The following is a 16695-nucleotide window of genomic DNA, read 5'->3' on the forward strand; positions in this document are numbered from 1 at the left end:
GAGGGACAGTGTCCACTGGACCAAACAGCATCTATGTCCCGAATGTCCTTATTAGTCCACGTGGGACTGCAGACCTGCAGTATGGTCCCCCAGCTATCAGGTTTACTTAATTCCAAGACTCCTGGGTCTATTTCTGATCTCCTGTAAGGCGATACGCTCCCCCGCCATTCTGTCTCCTTGCCTTTAGCCATCAGTTCATCCTTGACCATCCTCTCTCTCTCTCTCTCTCTCTCTCTCTCTCTCTCTCTCTCTCTCTCTCTCCTCCCCCTTCTCTCTCCCCAGCTCCCCCTCTCTCTCTGTCTTTTTTATCCCCATCCAAACTTGAGGCTGCGGCTAAAGTTAGACCGGCCTGCGCAGGGGTATATAAGCCCCCGGAGATGTACGTATTACGCGGCTTCATACTGTCTTCTCCTCCTTGATCAGCCAAAACACCACTCTCAAGATGGTGAGTACCAGGTTTCTCACATCTCTGCACTCTTCTGGTGGAAATATCAAACCAACCCCATGGATTATAAACTCTTATCTGCATTTTGTAGTTGATAACCTTCGTCATCACTTCCAGTTAATCTTTCTTTGTCATATTTCTTGTAGACTTTTGGATATTTTCAGTTCTTGGTGATGATGTTTTAAGGATGCTCATGTAGTTAAAGTCTAGTTTGCACTTCATATGGCATGCCAAACTCAAACATCTGGAGGTTAAAAACACAGACCAAGTGTATCTCATATGCTCAACAGGAGGTTATGGCCTCTTGACATGAATATGAGAGATCATGACATTGATTGATTGGGATAAAAATATCATTCTGCTTCACAATTTTTACATCTGCCTTTTTGTTAATCTTAGTTTTGTAGTTTTACCCTTTTTAGACTTTTGAAGTCTAACCCTTTTTAAACAATTACTCAAATTAAACAACGGAAATGAAAATGTTCAAAGAAGAAAGGTCCCTGTTTTTGTTGGATATGTGCCCGTCTACATTGTTAAATTTTTAGGGGCCTCAAGTCCAAAAGGTTTGGAGCTTGATCGCGTCGCTGTGACTTTTTCTTGAAGTTTTCCCTCATGTGTTTGTCCTCCAGGCACCAAAGAAGGCAAAGAGGAGGCAGGCAGCAGGAGAGGGTGGTTCCTCCAATGTGTTCTCCATGTTTGAGCAGAGCCAGATTCAGGAGTACAAAGAGGTGAGCTTCGTCCGGCCACACGGCGACACCCCATCGCGACAGCAGCTCCTCATTCTGTATCCCGTACGAGCGTCGGATGAGATAACGGATAGACACAAAGATGGAGGGAGCCATCATTTAAGCCGCTGTAATTTCAAGGACATTTCTTGGACCAAAATTAGAGTTTAGTTATGCAGCTCTTGGATCCATTTCCACAGCAGTTGCTATTCTGTATGCAGCTCCTCTTCTCCCCTGACAATTCAATGAACACAAGAATGTAATTAGGAGGAGCTCCGAAATATCTGTCACCATCTGAACGCCCCACGTGTCGTTCCCCTTTAAACCCTCCCCCCCCACCCCGAACCCCTAGCTGTCACTCAAACATCTTCTTGAATATGAAACAACCAGAACAACTGGACCTCTGTTGTGCTGCAGAACAGAGAATGTGTGTTTAATCTCTATTGAATGTTATTCGATGAGCAGAAAGAAAGGCCAAAAGGAGAAAAGAGAAGGTGTGAAGGCCGTGTGTTGAGGTTTACTAAGGTCAGGGAGATTATATTTTATAAGGACGAGCTGCCAAGAGATTGGATAAAGGTGGTGTCGATGTTTTTAACGTGTGGTCAAGGGATATGTGCTGGCAATAGAGGAAACACGCCTCCTGCGATAAGTGATACGGCCGTCTTGAGTGCCACGTTGGGAATGTAATGACGCGATGATTGCGGTGATCTTAGCACATCGTACAGATGGAAAGATGTGTTTCGAATTCGTCAGAGCGTGTGTGTGTGTGTGTGTGTGTGTGTGTGTGTGTGTGTGTGTGTGTGTGGGAGAGAGAGATAGAGCAAGAAATAGGATGGCAGGGGGAGATGACAAGTGAGTTCAAGTTCAAGAGGTTAAGTTTCAGAGTGGATCAGACAGCTGTTCCCTAATGATGCTTTCCCAAATGAACATGTAAGGAAAGACTCGGGGCTACCTTAAGCCCTCACCACACAAGGCCACTACAGTCTGAGGGGACTTTTCGGGTGCAGCCTTTTTCTTACACAATATCTTCTAACAACATACTCACCAGCTGAGGACAGGGGAGTCCCCTGAAAGAGGACTCAGCCCATCACATCGAAGCACTTCCTGCGCGTAATAAACAGTCTGCTTCTCCTCCTTGAAGGCTTTCACAATCATTGACCAGAACAGAGACGGCATCATCAGCAAAGATGACCTGAGGGACGTGCTGGCCTCAATGGGTGAGTGGCGGCGGGATGAATCCGTGTGTGTGTGTGTGTGTGTGTGTGTGTGTGTGTGTGTGTGTGGCTACTTGTTCCATGGTCTCTTGTACTGATTCACATGTCTTTTTGGATGCTGTTCAGGCCAGCTGAACACCAAGAATGAGGAGCTGGACGCCATGATCAAGGAGGCCAGCGGCCCCATCAACTTCACCGTCTTCCTCACCATGTTCGGAGAGAAGCTGAAGGGTGGGCGGCTCATTTTCAACAACTGTTTCTCCCAGAGTTTTACACACTATGTACTTTATACTGTCAACAAAAGGTACATTCAGTAGACAGTGGACTCTTTCTCGGTACACATTCTGTATTTCTATTTTCTGCTACTTCAAACAAACTTTCAGGGGGAAATATAAAGTTTTTGCACCACTTTATTTATGTACAACAATAGTTATTTATAAGATGTTATCTACAGAACACATGATGCATTCTTATAGATTAAACTTCCCAACAGTGTCTAAAGGAGCCAATGTGACCAGCTGCAACATTAGATCAATGATAGTGAACCAATTATATAGAAATATGCACAATACTTAACATTTTAAATGCAGAGGCTCTGGCCCAGGGGCCCCCAATCGGGTCCCAGTATACATGCGTCCATGTGCACGCTTAATAAAGTTTTAACTGCTTCTTCGTCTTCGTCTTCTTAGTCGGTGTGAAGATGAACTAACCGCTCTCTCTCTCCTCAGGTGCTGACCCCGAGGACGTCATCCTGACCGCCTTCAAGGTCCTGGACCCCGAGGGTACCGGAAGCATCAAGAAGGAATTGTGAGCAATCTTTAAATTTAAAAAAAAAAAAAAAAAAAGATCTCAAAGTTCATTGTTTGACTCCCACGATCTGTCTGTTCCCTCACTGCAGCCTCGAGGAGCTCCTGACCACTCAGTGCGACAGGTTCTCCAAGGAGGAGGTAACAATACAGACGGACTGGTCTTATTCAACACGTTCTGAAGCGCTAATACTCAGACAATCATCCACCTGCACCATATAGATCTGCAGAGGACCAGCGTCTTTAAAAACATTCTGATGAATATCAGTCTGATAATGGCCATGCTGAATATCCATCCCTCATTCTCTCCCCTCAGATCAAGAACATGTGGGCCGCCTTCCCCCCAGATGTTGCCGGCAACGTAGACTACAAGAACATCTGCTACGTCATCACACACGGAGAAGAGAAGGAGGAGTAAAGAGGACGCTAGAAGACAAGAAATACACAAATCCCTTTGCTTTTCTGCCTTCCCCGCCCTTCTTCTTCCCTCCTCTTCCTCCTCGCTTCCCTTCTGTGTGAACCCGTGTGCTCAGCCGTTCGTGGTCAAACCAAAGACTTGTCCCACTGACACATGAGAGGGTTGATGCCTGTGCGGTGTCTATGTTTGCTTATGGGGAATAGGGGTGATTTCCAATAAAAGGATCCTGTAACACCATTTCCATCCGCAAGCTTTTCTCAAAAACCTTTTCTTTTCCTTGCAACCATCTTCTGTCTTCTCACCTCTAGATCAGTGTCGGCCCGGTCACAAGTTGTGTGAATGAACTGTGTCCCTCTGCTTCCCTCAGTATCTGAGGGGAGGACTGGTTCACTACTGGGAGGGAGCATACAAGGACCTCATTCCAAATTTTGAAGATGTCCTCTCGGGTGTAAAAGGGGAGAGGAGGGAGGGAGGTCGCAGGTTAGAAAGGTAAAAGTTGCCTCCTTAAAGCGACGACAACTTTTCTTCCTTGAAAAGTGGAAAAAGACAACAAAAAAAAAACGATTGAAGGAGTGGAGAGAAAGGGCCGAAAGAAAACATTCAAGTCTTCGATTTCTTTCCCTCCGGTCCTTCCTGCAACCATTAAATCATCTTTTGTTTTCCATAAGCTGGACTCTTCCTAGCCTTTCCTCTGTAAAAATAAAAGGGACAAACTGTGAATAAAATCTCTTTCCTTTTGTACAACAGTGTCTCTGTTCAGTGCCTCAGTGGGAGAAAACCAGTATAAATATCAAACCCCTCTTTGAATATATAGTGACATTTAGAGTGTCTTTACATCTGGATGCACAAATGTTTCAATTCATCAAGATACATAATGTTTTCCACAAATACGCTCAACAGCAGATCTCAAGGTTGAGTTCATCCCTGTACAGCGACCTTTCAAACACCAAGAAAGACCAAAACAACACGATGATTTAATATATTATGGTTTATTACTCATCACAAATGTCATTATCATCATCAATTAAATACATCAGTTGTAGATCTGAAGGAATGAATTCAATTAGCTATATGATTTTATTTCACTTTTGCCAGAGAGCGACAATGTAAACTTAAAAAACACAAAAGATGTAACGGCATGGGGAGAAAAAGAACAAAACGGCTGAAACGCTTCCTAAAACGTTTGCATCAGTGGGAAGTCGTCCTCGACTCAACTACAATCGAGGACGACGGCTTCAGGATCGATGCAGAAATGCACGAAGGACCTGATCGAAATGGATTTCTGGATCCGTCCTCAGTATTGCAGCGCCGATTCCACAAGCTATAGCGAGATTATTAGTTTTGATCATCAAGGCATCTCGAGCCCTCTTAAATAAGATAAATTACATTATCACCCAGACATGAGCTGCGAGGACGTATTGCTCATTAAATATTGTAGTCCACGTGAATGAAAGCGTGCTCAGGAGAAGAAGAAAAAAGCCTCCTGAAAGCACAACGTTCATTCTCTCATCACGGCCGGAGGGGAAGTCAGTGCTGCCGTCACCGCACGCCAGCAACGAGCCGTGGAGGAGGCGGGTTTGCATAGATGTGTTCGGGTGATTCTCACTAACACTACACTAATCTGTGCCCGTGAATGCACCGGCGTCAAAAGAAAGGAGGGCTGGAGCGTGTGGTGTTTTGTATATCTAAATAACGGCCGCGTAAAGGCCGCAAATAAGTGAAAAAAAACGATGCGAATGCAGGACATGTTGGCTACAATTACACGAAAGTCCCTCTAATCCTTAACTACAAAAACAGTACAGTTAAAGAGCATCGTTGTTTTTTTTTTTGCCATCAAATGTTTATTTTTTTACACTAACTACCTGGCACTATTCATCGTATACTGATGGGGTTCAGTGCAGTTTAATGTATGCATAAATATGTTACAGTACAGAACACTGAGTGTAAATAGTTAGGGAGTTAGTCCAGAAGTCATCTTGAGTGTTACGACACAACTTGGTGAGACAGACACACTCAAGATCTTCAATTAAAGAACTATTCAAAACTCATAAATCACTTCTTAGTATATTATACAGTACGATTAAGACCTTCAACTCCCAAAAAAAATTCTGTCCAGATCCCTCGTCTCACCGTTTTGTTCTGTCGGAGGCCTGTCTTTCTGCTCAAGTCTGTTTAATACTGCCCTTCAGTGAACCAGAGACTCGTGAACCTTTAGCTGACCTAACCAACAGTGACAGTAAACTTAAATAAAAAGCAAAGACATGCGTCGAGTTTGTCGTGTAGAAGCAGAGGACTTGACGTGCAAAGAAAAAAAGACCTTCAAAAAAATAAACACTTAAGATGATCCCCCTGCGACTACAGTGCGTGTAGCCGGCCATCGTTCCAGTCAACCAGGCGTCTCTTACTCACATAGAAAAATAGTCAGATGCAAAATAATAATAATAATAATTCATAATATACTATATTTGATTAAATTAACCACTTTGTACATAAATACACCAGAGCCCGAAGGTCAAAGATCAGAGGTTAATGCTACATTGGCACACCTGGCACCTCTAGTCAAGTGGCTTCCTATAGGTCCTCGAGGCAGATTGCACACTACTGACACTCCTCTTCTACGTCCCGACACTAACGGAGCGGTCGACTTCAGTGGTACTTTGTGACCAAATCACAAGTGCAAAAAAAAAAAATCTTTCTTCATTCTCTTTTAGATACTTGAAATCACATTCTTAATCGATTATTGGACTCGAGTGCTTTACCCGTGCTGAAATTTGGCTAAATAAAAAATACATACGTAGGATTTTTGTTCGTCAAAAGCAAAAAAATATATAATTTTTTTACATATTTTGGTCTGCAGGACTCGTGCGCAGTCACTGCTGGGCGTTGCACGCAACCAATTGATCAATTAGGTTGCACCCGCTTTTTTTTGTTGTTGTTGCAAAATCCAACCTCAAAAAACAAGAAATTGAAATAAAAACAAGAAAATTCTCCCTGTGTTTTGTTTTGTCTGAGACAAAAAAAACACACACACAAATACACTTCATGGTGTCTGGTTGTATTCTCAATGTTCTCCCTCTTTACGTCCGTGTACGTCGCTCCATTTCCCCCTTTAGATTTATTCCACTGCAAGAAGAATGTGGGGAAAACCACTGAGGGATATAAAAAATAAAAAAAAGCAGCCAGAGGGAGACTGAAAACAGGGAGGCCACACAGAGAACAGTAACACATTTCACTACACTACTAAGGCACACACTCACTCACAACATTTAACATGACAATAAATACATCCTCAACAACATTACGAGCATTTCTGCCTTCAGTGCCTGTGTTTGAGTCGACTTCAAATGGTTTTCTTTTCTTTTTGTCGCAGGCGTCTAGATAACAAGTCCACAAACGAGAAATGACAGGGCACGGGGAGCGCTAACGGGAGCGCTAACGGGAGCCTATGTGCTGCACGTAGACTCTTATATTTACACACTCTATGGCACCAAAACTATTTCTGCAAAACCTTCAGTTCATCAAGCCGAGGAGTCAACAGTTCTCTGAACACTGCCATCCATCTGATTAAAATAATAAAAACTAAAATAAATTCGAAAATAAAAAACTAATAGAGATAAAGACTGTAATCTGTAATTTACAGCCGGTGCTCCAGTTGGAAAAAAAAAAGAGGAAAATTTGTCCCATCTTTACTAAAACTTGGTGAAAAAGAAAGCGTTGAGCGAGAGGCCAAAAAGCTCCTCGGGGTGCTATTAAAACCATGATCCAGTTTACTTCACATAGTCCTGGGACTACATTAGGTTCTTGAAATGATGTGTTAGGAAGCCACCCCTTTTTATTTATATTAATCGCTCTGTGTGTCGGGGTCTTTTGTTCCCCTGACCTCTTTTTTTTGTTCAGCGTCCCTTCTCATTGTCCTGGAATGACGAGTGGAGGAACTAGGCTGAATCCTTTGCTGCTGCAGCTCCGTTCTTGTCCTCGGCTTCTCCGCCCCCTTTGTCCTTTTTCTTCCCACCTTTCTTCTTCTCTTTTTCTAGCCTTTCTTTATCCTTCCTGAGCCTCTCTTTTTCTGCCTTTTCCTTTTCTCTCTTTTCCTTCAATTTTTTCTTCTCGTCGTCCCTTTCCTTCTTCTTGTCTTCTCTGCTCTTCTTCTTCTTCTTTACCTCCTCCTCCTCTCCGGTTGGGATGTTGGCCGGCGGTGACGCTTCTTTCTTTGAATCCGCGACTGGCGGGAGAGGGCAGTTGTTTGCGGTCGGAGAGGGGATGGTGGGAGTGATTTGCTCGGAGACGACCTTCGGGGAAGGAGCTGCTAGAGTGCTGGGCGGCGGCGGCGCTGCGGCGCTTTCTGTTGGGGCCGAAGCAGCGGGCGGGCTCTGTGCTGCGGCGTCTTCTGAGGCCGGAGCCGGCCCACATGACGAACCAGATGCACCTCTGACTAAGGGGCTCCGAATGTGGGGCACCGGTGCCCTCTGAACGGCGCCGGGAGGAATAGGTGGTTTATTACTGGGGCCTCGATCCGGGCTCGATGACTGATGCGTCAGGCCCTGCATCCCTGAGGGCCCGGAGAAGGACCCCTTCTTGGTTTGCGAGTGGAAGGGAGCCTTAGACCTGCGGAAGCCAGGGAGTGAGAGGAGGCTGGAGGAGGCCCTGAGGGGTCCCGGCGGCGGGATCGAGCTTCCCAGGAACGAGAAGCTGCCGCCGGAGCTGATGGAGGCGGCGCGCCGTTTGTACTCGAAGATGGCCCTCGTACCGTGGAGGCGGCGGCCCGGCTGGTGCGTCAGCTCCCCTCTGGACTCCCTCCACTTCCTCACCTGGATGTTGCACTCCCTCTCTATGAGCGACTCCGTCACCGGGAGAATGATAATCTGGACGACACATCAGACGAGGACGAGACAGACAAGAGGAAGTGATGATTACCAGACTGGGCACTACAGGACAAAGTGACTCAGAACTCGTGTTGCTGAGTAAAAACAGAAGCAGCTTTTGTTTACTTACATGCGCTGAGACGAGAAGAGAAAGACACCCACCTCTTGTACCAATATGTCCTCTCTGATGGCGTCGGGTGAAATGTTCCTGAGACGCTCCATGGTTTCATACATGCCCTGTAGTTCTCGCAGTTTATCCACAGAGCCGAGCATCTGTTTCAGCAGCACCAGTCCCACACGAAACACTATCTTCACCCCTACAACCAGAGACTTACGTCAGGTTTCTGTCACGATACGAAGCGGAAATGTTTCCATTGACGGGTAGACTTCATCAATAGAGGTAAATGTGGGTAACCAGTTCAATTATAAACAAGACAGCAGCTGGCTCATATGGATATGAAGGATACCTTCACAGAAGAACATGTCCCATACACGCAGAACACTGGCCCATGGCAAGGTGCGTGAGAAGATACACATGAACCATTCAGTCATGTAGAGAATCGGGTCAATCTTGAACTTCTTGAGATGACGGTACGCCATTGGACACGTACGCCGCAACAGGGAGAAGAAGATCTCACCATCCAGCTGGATCGCCTCCTAAAATCACAGAAACGATGGGCGTCAATAAAGCTGAGAAAGTTGACAGGAAGTTCTGACAAAAAAGTTAGATCTTGCACTCACCAGTCCAGCGCTGTAATAGCCGGGAAGATACTTCTCGCATATTTGGACGAGGCACCAAAAAGCTTGCTGTGAAACCAGAAACGTTAGAATTAGAGTTATAATTGCACCCATAACGGCACCAACTCCCACTTTTCTTTCCTGCTCCTTCTTTTAAAAATAGAACAATGTTCACAATAATAAGTGACTAAACCGTCTCATCCTTCCGTCTTCTGGAGACATAGTTATGAACAAATATATATGTATGTGTGTGTGTGTGTGTGTGTGTGTGTGTGTGTGTGTGTGTGTGTGTGTGTGTGTGTGTATATATATATATATATATATATATATATATATATATATATATATATATATATATATATATATATATATATATATATATATATATATATCCTTCCTAAATATAAAACAGCTTTGAAACAGTGAGAAAACCTTCAGAAGATAAAGACACACTCCAACAGCAACTGTCCCAAGTGTCAGTCGAAAATAAAACACCCAGCTACTTCAGTATGACTACATCAGATCAAAACACCCTCATACACATTTATATCAGGGACTAAATGAATTCAGGTTTCAGTTTAGGCATGTCCGTGTGGTCACCTTGGTGTAAACATGTCGACCGAGCAAAGCAACTGTAACTCGAGTCCCGTCTGTAGCATTGACGCTATTTGCAGGACCCCCCGCCGATTGTTTCAGTCTGGTCAGTGAAGTTTCAGCAGCATCACCATTCTGCTGTCTGCTACTATTTTTAATTTAGTGCTTTGTTTCGTTTTCTCGCACGCCCACTCTCCCTTAATTAATGAGTCCAGCGAAAAAGGGATAAACAGGAAGAGAGATCCCACTTCAAAACAAAAATATAACGTGCTTTCTGATTAAGCCTCGCTACTTCAAAAGCAAACCGCACCATGCTGATGTTATCTAGTCTTCCTGAGAGCCCGCTGGTCTGGAATCTAATTGGAAATTGTCTCATGTAAAATCATGCGGTGGGTGTTTGACTTACAACACAGTCTTGCGTGATGTGCGTTTGCCTTTTGGCATCAAGTAACACAAAAGTACTCAAAATTGTCCTTGTGTATTTGTGACGCTTTGTAAAGTAACCGGACACTTGTGAAACCTTTCCACTTCACCACTGGGTGAGAACCTTGAACCCTTGATGTCCCAGCCTCTCACCTCAGCCGGCATGTGCATGAGCAGCACTGCAGCCACCGGAGCCTGGGCCTGGCAGTAGCCCTCGTCAGGCCGGTAGATGGTGTAGGCCTTCAGGATCCGGTACAGATCCTGTTGCCTGCAGGAACAAACAATACACTTATTAGCAAGGACCCCATCTGACTTTTTTTTTGTTGTCTCGATACCGATATCTCAAAGAAAATAAACGTCTTGTGATTTCCTACTTTTCATTTATTTTCTCACTTTCAGTACCCTATATATTATTATATAGTACCCTCAAACATTCTTTCTCTATGTCATTGTCACAACTATTTTTTAATATATTTATTTTATTTACTTCCAATTATAACAATTTTCTCAGTTGTGTTTGCTAGTGCCAACATCATTTTTAAGATTTCAGTCGATGTGTGGGCTTTCCTCTTGTGCGTTTATACAGATGTAAAAAGTTTTTTTTAAAAGTAATGTTTTACCCGTGGCCACCACGAGCAGCAAACATCTCATGGAAGGGAAACTGTCTGTGGAGATCTTTCTCGATAATGTCCAACCATTTAGCTTCTCCCGGCTCTCTCTCCAGCTCCTGCAGTGAAGGAAAACATACACAAGTTTTCAAAAACAATCATTAACTCATACAATCAGTTTCCAAATGAGCCATTAAAGGGGATCAGACAGCAAGACCCTGCATGAAAACACATTTGAGAGTCAGACCACACAAACAATACAAAGCACACTGCTGGGACCCAGACCCAGCTGAGCCCAGATCCCCCTCCCACGTGGACACAGAGGCCGGGCCGGCAGGATTACCGGTCCCGATAAGAGGCTTACAGCTCACTAGGTCTGCGCCTGCGCCTCTTTGACACCCCCAAAGCAGAAATTACCCTGCTCAGCCACAACGTCCCATTACAATTGTTCCCACTTTGCCAGTGACACAACCAAAATACTGTAGTTTCTTTAATGTCCTAAAATATTCTCAACCCAGCTTCAATCAACTGTTTATAAAGAAAGAGAGACAAGTTCACGGATTAAGAGAGCAGGAAAATAGAAGATCAAACTAAATTTTCATATTTCCTTACACGTGTATTTGTGGAAGACACAAAAACACTTCCAAAACTATGAGAATTTAATGTGAACTATTAGTGTGAAAACGTGGTAACCGTTGGAGTGACAAGAGGTTTAAGTAAAGGGATATCTATGTCCTGAAGATCACCACAACTGCAAGTAAGAAGGACGTTAACAGCATTTCTTTAGGGCTTCAGCAATAAACCCGCCAGTGTGAAGTCAATCAAAGTCCATTCATTTTACTGAGATGCTGGAGGCCTGAATCTGTGCATAATGAACTGTACCAATGGATTTAATGGGAGCGTCTTTGACCTTGTGTTTTTTTCTTATACCATTCACCCTCTGGGTTAAATTGTAAAATGTTATTAAAAAGACAACTTTAAAAAAAGACAACATGCTAGCAGTGATACCTCAAATTTTCCAGGGTTGGCATCCAGGAGCTCTTGGCTGTTTGACAGCAGCTGCCAGGCTTTGGATCTGAGGGAAGATGGAATACCCTTCCTGCACCGCAACTTCACCTTTTAACACAAAAAGACACGTAGGACATCAGCTCTGGCATTACGTCAAGTATAACCAATCCAAGTATACAAGTACTAAATACTGAAAGGCTGATGCGTACCTTCTGAAAGCGATGTTTGATCCATTTATCCCAGTTGTGGAACATATCAAGCCATTTTACCTCCCTTTGTCTGGCGACTTCAACTCGAACTTCCTTTTCACTGTAATAGTGATAAATACAAAATGACTCCATCCCTGAACTGGGAAGTACTATTTTTCTTTTTCACAGGGCTACATGTTGCACTCTGATGTGTGTCGACATTTATTATTCTACTCTAGATGCATGAACAAATCACATCACGCTCTCACGATCAGATACAGAACAACATTGACCAGAATGCACTGCCACTAGTGACGGTAAATCAATATTATTTTAATTATTCAACAGAGGAAGAGCAATTAGCTTGGCAGAAAAGTAGAAGCAAATCTGACAGAAAAGAGAGGAAGAGAGCAGATGGGCGTTAGAGGTGATGCCACAAAACACACAGTCAGTACATATTGAGTCACTAAAACGCTCTCAGCATTATCTGAGTCAGACCAAGGGTAGATAAAGGATAAAGAGATATGTTTAGAGCAGCAAAGAAGAAGAGAGAGAAGAGAGGACTATGACTGAATGAGATGTTTGGTTAAAGCAAAGGGACCGATTAAAAGGAAGATAGGCAGGATTTACATTTATCTGCAATTTTCCTACTGCGGGACTAATAAAGACTTATCTTAAACAAATTCTATAGCCATAATCTAATAATGTCTCATACTGCAAATAGTGTAATGTCTAAACTGAACCTGAAAGCCATACTGAATCAGACCTATCTGTGAGACATAATGACTTCACACAGTGATCAATAGTTTGCACAGTGGGCGGGGGCATTACAGTCATAATACTCACCCTGTTTCACTGTACTGATTCCCACCTAGGAAGCCATATTTATCAATGCGTCTGACGGACATGCCATTGACCTCTGAGTCTGAGCCAACAGAGCTGCCGTCCTCTCCCAGCCCAGATAGAGACTCCAATGTCCCCGACATCAGGCTGGCTGACTCTAGGTAGCTGAGGGTGTCAGGGGCCGGCCGTGGTTTGGGGCTGGGCAGCGGGAAGGCTGGCTCTTGGATCAGTGGGACAGTCGGGCTGGGGTGTTCGGCTCTTGTGGGGGTCCTGGGCAGTTCTGCTTTCATTGCTTCACTGGGAGTGTCCGGCTTTGGGGAGACTGGAGGAGGCTGACTTTGAGGGTTTTGTGCTTGTTGAAGTGGCTGTGGTTTCTCCTCTTCGGCTGTTGCTGATGCTGCCGTATTGGGGGATTCTGCAGGAGCAGGCGTGGGATTTGAAGCTGCAGCGATTCGGGGTTGGCCCGGTTTAAATGGACCATCATCCATGACAGGATTTGGATTGTGTGTGACATGCACATTGGGATAGAGATTAGGACCAGGATCGAGATCAGGAGAGGGGGATGCCTGTTGCACCTCGCTCTGAGCTGATGGCTCACGTGACAGTGCTGGGGTTTCTTTTTCTGTATTCAAGAGCTCTGCAGCTGGTGGGTCACAGATCATCGTTTCCTGATTAATAGCATTTGCTCCAGTCTCTGCAACTTTTCCTCCTAAGTCCTCTGACTGTGGAGCAGCCTTGTGTACCAATAATATGAGGGGGGTCTCTGCGGTGAGTTTGGGAGGACTCAAGGATGGGTGGGGAGTAAAGGTTGAGCCCTCTGACTGTGCTGTAGGAGTGTTTCCAGGCAAAGCTTTGTCATTGTAGAGGGAAGACTCGGGCGTCTCCCTGGCTGACTCTGGAGCAGGGCTGTTGGTAGCAGAGTGTGCTGAAGAGGATGGAGGGACAGATGGAACTGCATGAGGATCACCCAATGCAGGGGGTGATGGGGATAGGGTGAAGAGTTCGGCCATGATTCCACTCTGATCTCTTCTTTACAAATAGAGAGAAAATGATAGACGTAAGTTTTCTTTTGCTATAGCGCAGCTATCAGTTTAGTCAATAAATAAAACCTACAGCTTGGATCATCAACAACTTATTTCAACTTAAATTTGCAACAAGTCATGACACTGGGAACTTTAAACAGTTAGTGCTTGATTCAACTGATAACTAAAGTGTTTATCAAAATCCGACTTTGAGCAGAGTTCCTCTTCCTAAAATTAGATCAGAGAATACAATCGAAGAAGCAGCAAAAGAAGTGGACCATGAAATAATGACATTTTTTTAAACAGTCTGCAGATATTAACAAGTCTCATAACTATCCACTTTCAGACATGATTGGGTTTTACTTTTAACTTCAAATGTGATGTTTTTGATGTATTATTTCTGCAAATAATTATATTTGCAGCAATAAATGTATCAAGTTACAATTTATCCTTTGCTACACAGAAGCCTAAATAAAACAGTCAAATTACTTAGACTTACAATTACTTACAATAGAAACAGTATTTTAGATTTAACACGAAAGCATAAAACTCAACACTCAGCAGACATCACACCAGAAAAACCGCGTCCATCCTGCTTTAAACTCTTTTTCTGCGGATGCATGGTGACAGAAATACATTCCCGATGTTCTGTTTCTTCTCCAGATATAACAGTGAACTGACATGTAGCGTTATCAACAAAGCACCTTCCGACGGAACACAGTGCTCCAGTGTTTTGCTGATGAAGCAGGTTAATGGCTCCAGACAGCTAACGTTACTGGTTTCACGCTGGCAGCTAATAACACCAGCCACTTTGTTGTCATGTCCTCTCGAGAGGCCTTTCTCGAAGCTACTCAACTTCCCGATTCAGCACACAGGAGCAATGTGGTTTACTAATAGCTAATAGTCAACACCCTCTCTCCCTCCCCGACTGCTGACAGGCCCTGGGCGAACAGCGTCCACGGCCTTGTCCACCCCGCTGCCCGGGTCAACCACAACTTCGGCTCGGCTGCTCAACTCACCCACAACCGGCGTGTCACTGTGATCCGTCCGCCTGGACGTCCAGGGGGAGGGAGGGGGGTCCTATCCGTACGCTCCCCCCGCCACTGCTCCGGTTCCGTAACCTCCTCCTCAGTGAAATGAAGTAACGAGATACAAAAAAAATGGTGAAGACCACGACAGGAACCCGCTCAACGGGGGGTGAGGACCTGGAAGCGCAGACGAGCTTGAAATCGGCGAGCTTTGCTGGCTAAGTTACCAGCTAACCTAAGTTAGCTTAGTTAGCTTAATGTCGCTATTAGCAATAGCGCCGACAGTGTTCTGTTAGCTAGCTAGCTGGCAGATTGTTTCGGTTGCCTCAGTTAGACATGTTGCTGAGACGATTCCCGACAAATGCAAGGGAGCTTCTTAAGAATAGTTTCCACTCGGAAACAAAATGGACTTTCTTTGTTTAATGTATCCAAGCACAGCGGTCGGGGTACGTCCAACAGCAGCAGCCTGCATTTCCTACTGACAGCTACGTGCGTGTTCTCGCCAATGTCCTCGTGCACACGCACGCACCAGCACAGGAGCCACCCTTCCACAGCAGAAAAATGCTATTGTACACAAACGATGCATTCAGCATTACACACAGTGGTAGAAAGTAACTAAGTACGTTTACTCAAGGACTGTATAAGAACACTTTTGCGTTTATTTGTTTACACTTTATTTAACTTGATTATTTATATTGCATGCCTACCCCATTACAGTGCAGATGAAAATGTACTTACTCCACAACAGTTTGGCATATCTGATAGCTTTATGTACATCCATCCATCAATCAATCCATCCTGTGGTGGCTTCAGCTGTCTTCCATGGAGTGGTCTGCTGGAGCAGTAGCATCTTGACAACCGACAGGAAGAGACTAAATAAACTTATCAAGAAGGCCAGCAGTGTGCCAAAATGTCCACTGGATACAATGGAAGTGGTGAATGCTAAACTATCATCCCTGATGGACAACAGCTCCCGCCCCATGCCGTTAACTCTGGTAGCTCAGTGCAGCTCCTTAAGCCACCGGCTGTTTCTCCCCTGATGTGTGAAGGAGAGGCACTGCAGGTCCTTCCCTTCTCCTGCTGTCAGGCTGCACAACCAGCTCTGCTCCTAGTAGACCACAACACACAAGCACTGTAAATGCACTTTGCAACATGCTATTTTGTCTGTTTATATAATATTTAACTTACTGTGGATTCTTTACTGTTTTTATTGCTTATTTATAATGCTTGTTTTTATCTTGTTTCTATGCCTTGTTTGCACTTTAACCTTTGCTGCTATAATCTCGTAAACGTCCCCACTGCTGGGCTCATAAAGGATCACCTTATCTTACCATATACTTTTTTGAATAAGAAATTATTAACCAAGGAGTTACTCAAAAAAAAAGACATTTCCTGAATTGAAAAAGGATAAGGAGGTAAATAAATGCAATCTAATAAAAAGGCATTACATTATCCGTGTATTTGTGTTTTACTACACGGGTATGTCTTCATAGAACCAGTAGATGGCGCAATCCCATTTAATTTCAAGTGACCGTTAAACAAAAAGGTTCGGATGAGCCATCAAAACATCTGGTAAACATACAAAAGCTCAGGCATGCTTACCACCAAACATATTCACCAACATTAGGCTGGAAGTCTATGTTAGCAGACAAATTAAAGATAATTTGAAATTCAAACTGTTTTGTTTGGGGAGGCCATAGTTTCTGTGTGGGAAATCGTGAGTAATTTCTGTTTTCTTTTTTTACACTTGCAGGCATGTGATTGTTGTGAGGA

At 44.2% G+C, this 16695-nt stretch overlaps 2 protein-coding genes across 3 annotated transcripts; one reads left to right on the top strand and one right to left on the bottom strand.

Moving 5' to 3' along the window:
* The first annotated feature begins 338 nt into the window (after positions 1 to 338).
* mylpfa (myosin light chain, phosphorylatable, fast skeletal muscle a) lies at positions 339 to 4352 on the top strand. Its single transcript, XM_068578512.1, has 7 exons — positions 339 to 445; positions 1075 to 1173; positions 2312 to 2387; positions 2511 to 2615; positions 3113 to 3191; positions 3283 to 3331; positions 3507 to 4352. The coding sequence occupies exons 1-7, from the start codon at positions 443 to 445 to the stop codon at positions 3606 to 3608; spliced, it is 513 nt and encodes a 170-aa protein (XP_068434613.1). The 5' UTR covers positions 339 to 442; the 3' UTR covers positions 3609 to 4352.
* A 249-nt stretch (positions 4353 to 4601) lies between these two features.
* tbc1d10b (TBC1 domain family, member 10b) lies at positions 4602 to 16358 on the bottom strand. Of its 2 annotated transcripts, XM_068578509.1 has the most exons (11): positions 15661 to 16358; positions 14914 to 15021; positions 12876 to 13901; positions 12051 to 12150; positions 11842 to 11949; positions 10846 to 10952; positions 10379 to 10493; positions 9212 to 9277; positions 8938 to 9127; positions 8633 to 8787; positions 4602 to 8470 (listed from the first exon to the last, which is right to left on the bottom strand). In XM_068578509.1, the coding sequence occupies exons 3-11, from the start codon at positions 13880 to 13882 to the stop codon at positions 7544 to 7546; spliced, it is 2775 nt and encodes a 924-aa protein (XP_068434610.1). In that variant the 5' UTR covers positions 13883 to 13901; positions 14914 to 15021; positions 15661 to 16358; the 3' UTR covers positions 4602 to 7543. The 2 variants fall into 2 exon arrangements, with proteins under 2 accessions (XP_068434610.1, XP_068434611.1); XM_068578510.1 differs by lacking the exon at positions 15661 to 16358 and having other exon boundaries at positions 12876 to 13898; positions 14914 to 15412.
* Positions 16359 to 16695: the final 337 nt, after the last annotated feature.

This window comes from Clinocottus analis, unplaced genomic scaffold (assembly GCF_023055335.1).
Source record: "Clinocottus analis isolate CAN_PGR_092001 unplaced genomic scaffold, fCliAna1.0.p SCAF_16, whole genome shotgun sequence".
NCBI lineage: Eukaryota > Metazoa > Chordata > Actinopteri > Perciformes > Cottidae > Clinocottus > Clinocottus analis.

Excerpts from the sequence above, each read along its gene's own strand:
- mylpfa (XM_068578512.1), top strand. Across the intron at positions 2,616-3,112 it reads GTTCGGAGAGAAGCTGAAGG|GTGCTGACCCCGAGGACGTC; the intron begins GTGGGCGGCTCA and ends CTCTCTCCTCAG. Across the intron at positions 3,192-3,282 it reads GGAAGCATCAAGAAGGAATT|CCTCGAGGAGCTCCTGACCA; the intron begins GTGAGCAATCTT and ends CCCTCACTGCAG.
- tbc1d10b (XM_068578509.1), bottom strand. The coding sequence starts at position 13,882 with ATGGCCGAACTCTTCACCCTATCCCCATCACCCCCTGCATTGGGTGAT. Across the intron at positions 11,950-12,050 it reads TCAAACATCGCTTTCAGAAG|GTGAAGTTGCGGTGCAGGAA; the intron begins GTACGCATCAGC and ends TTGTGTTAAAAG. Across the intron at positions 9,278-10,378 it reads TCATGCACATGCCGGCTGAG|CAAGCTTTTTGGTGCCTCGT; the intron begins GTGAGAGGCTGG and ends CTGGTTTCACAG.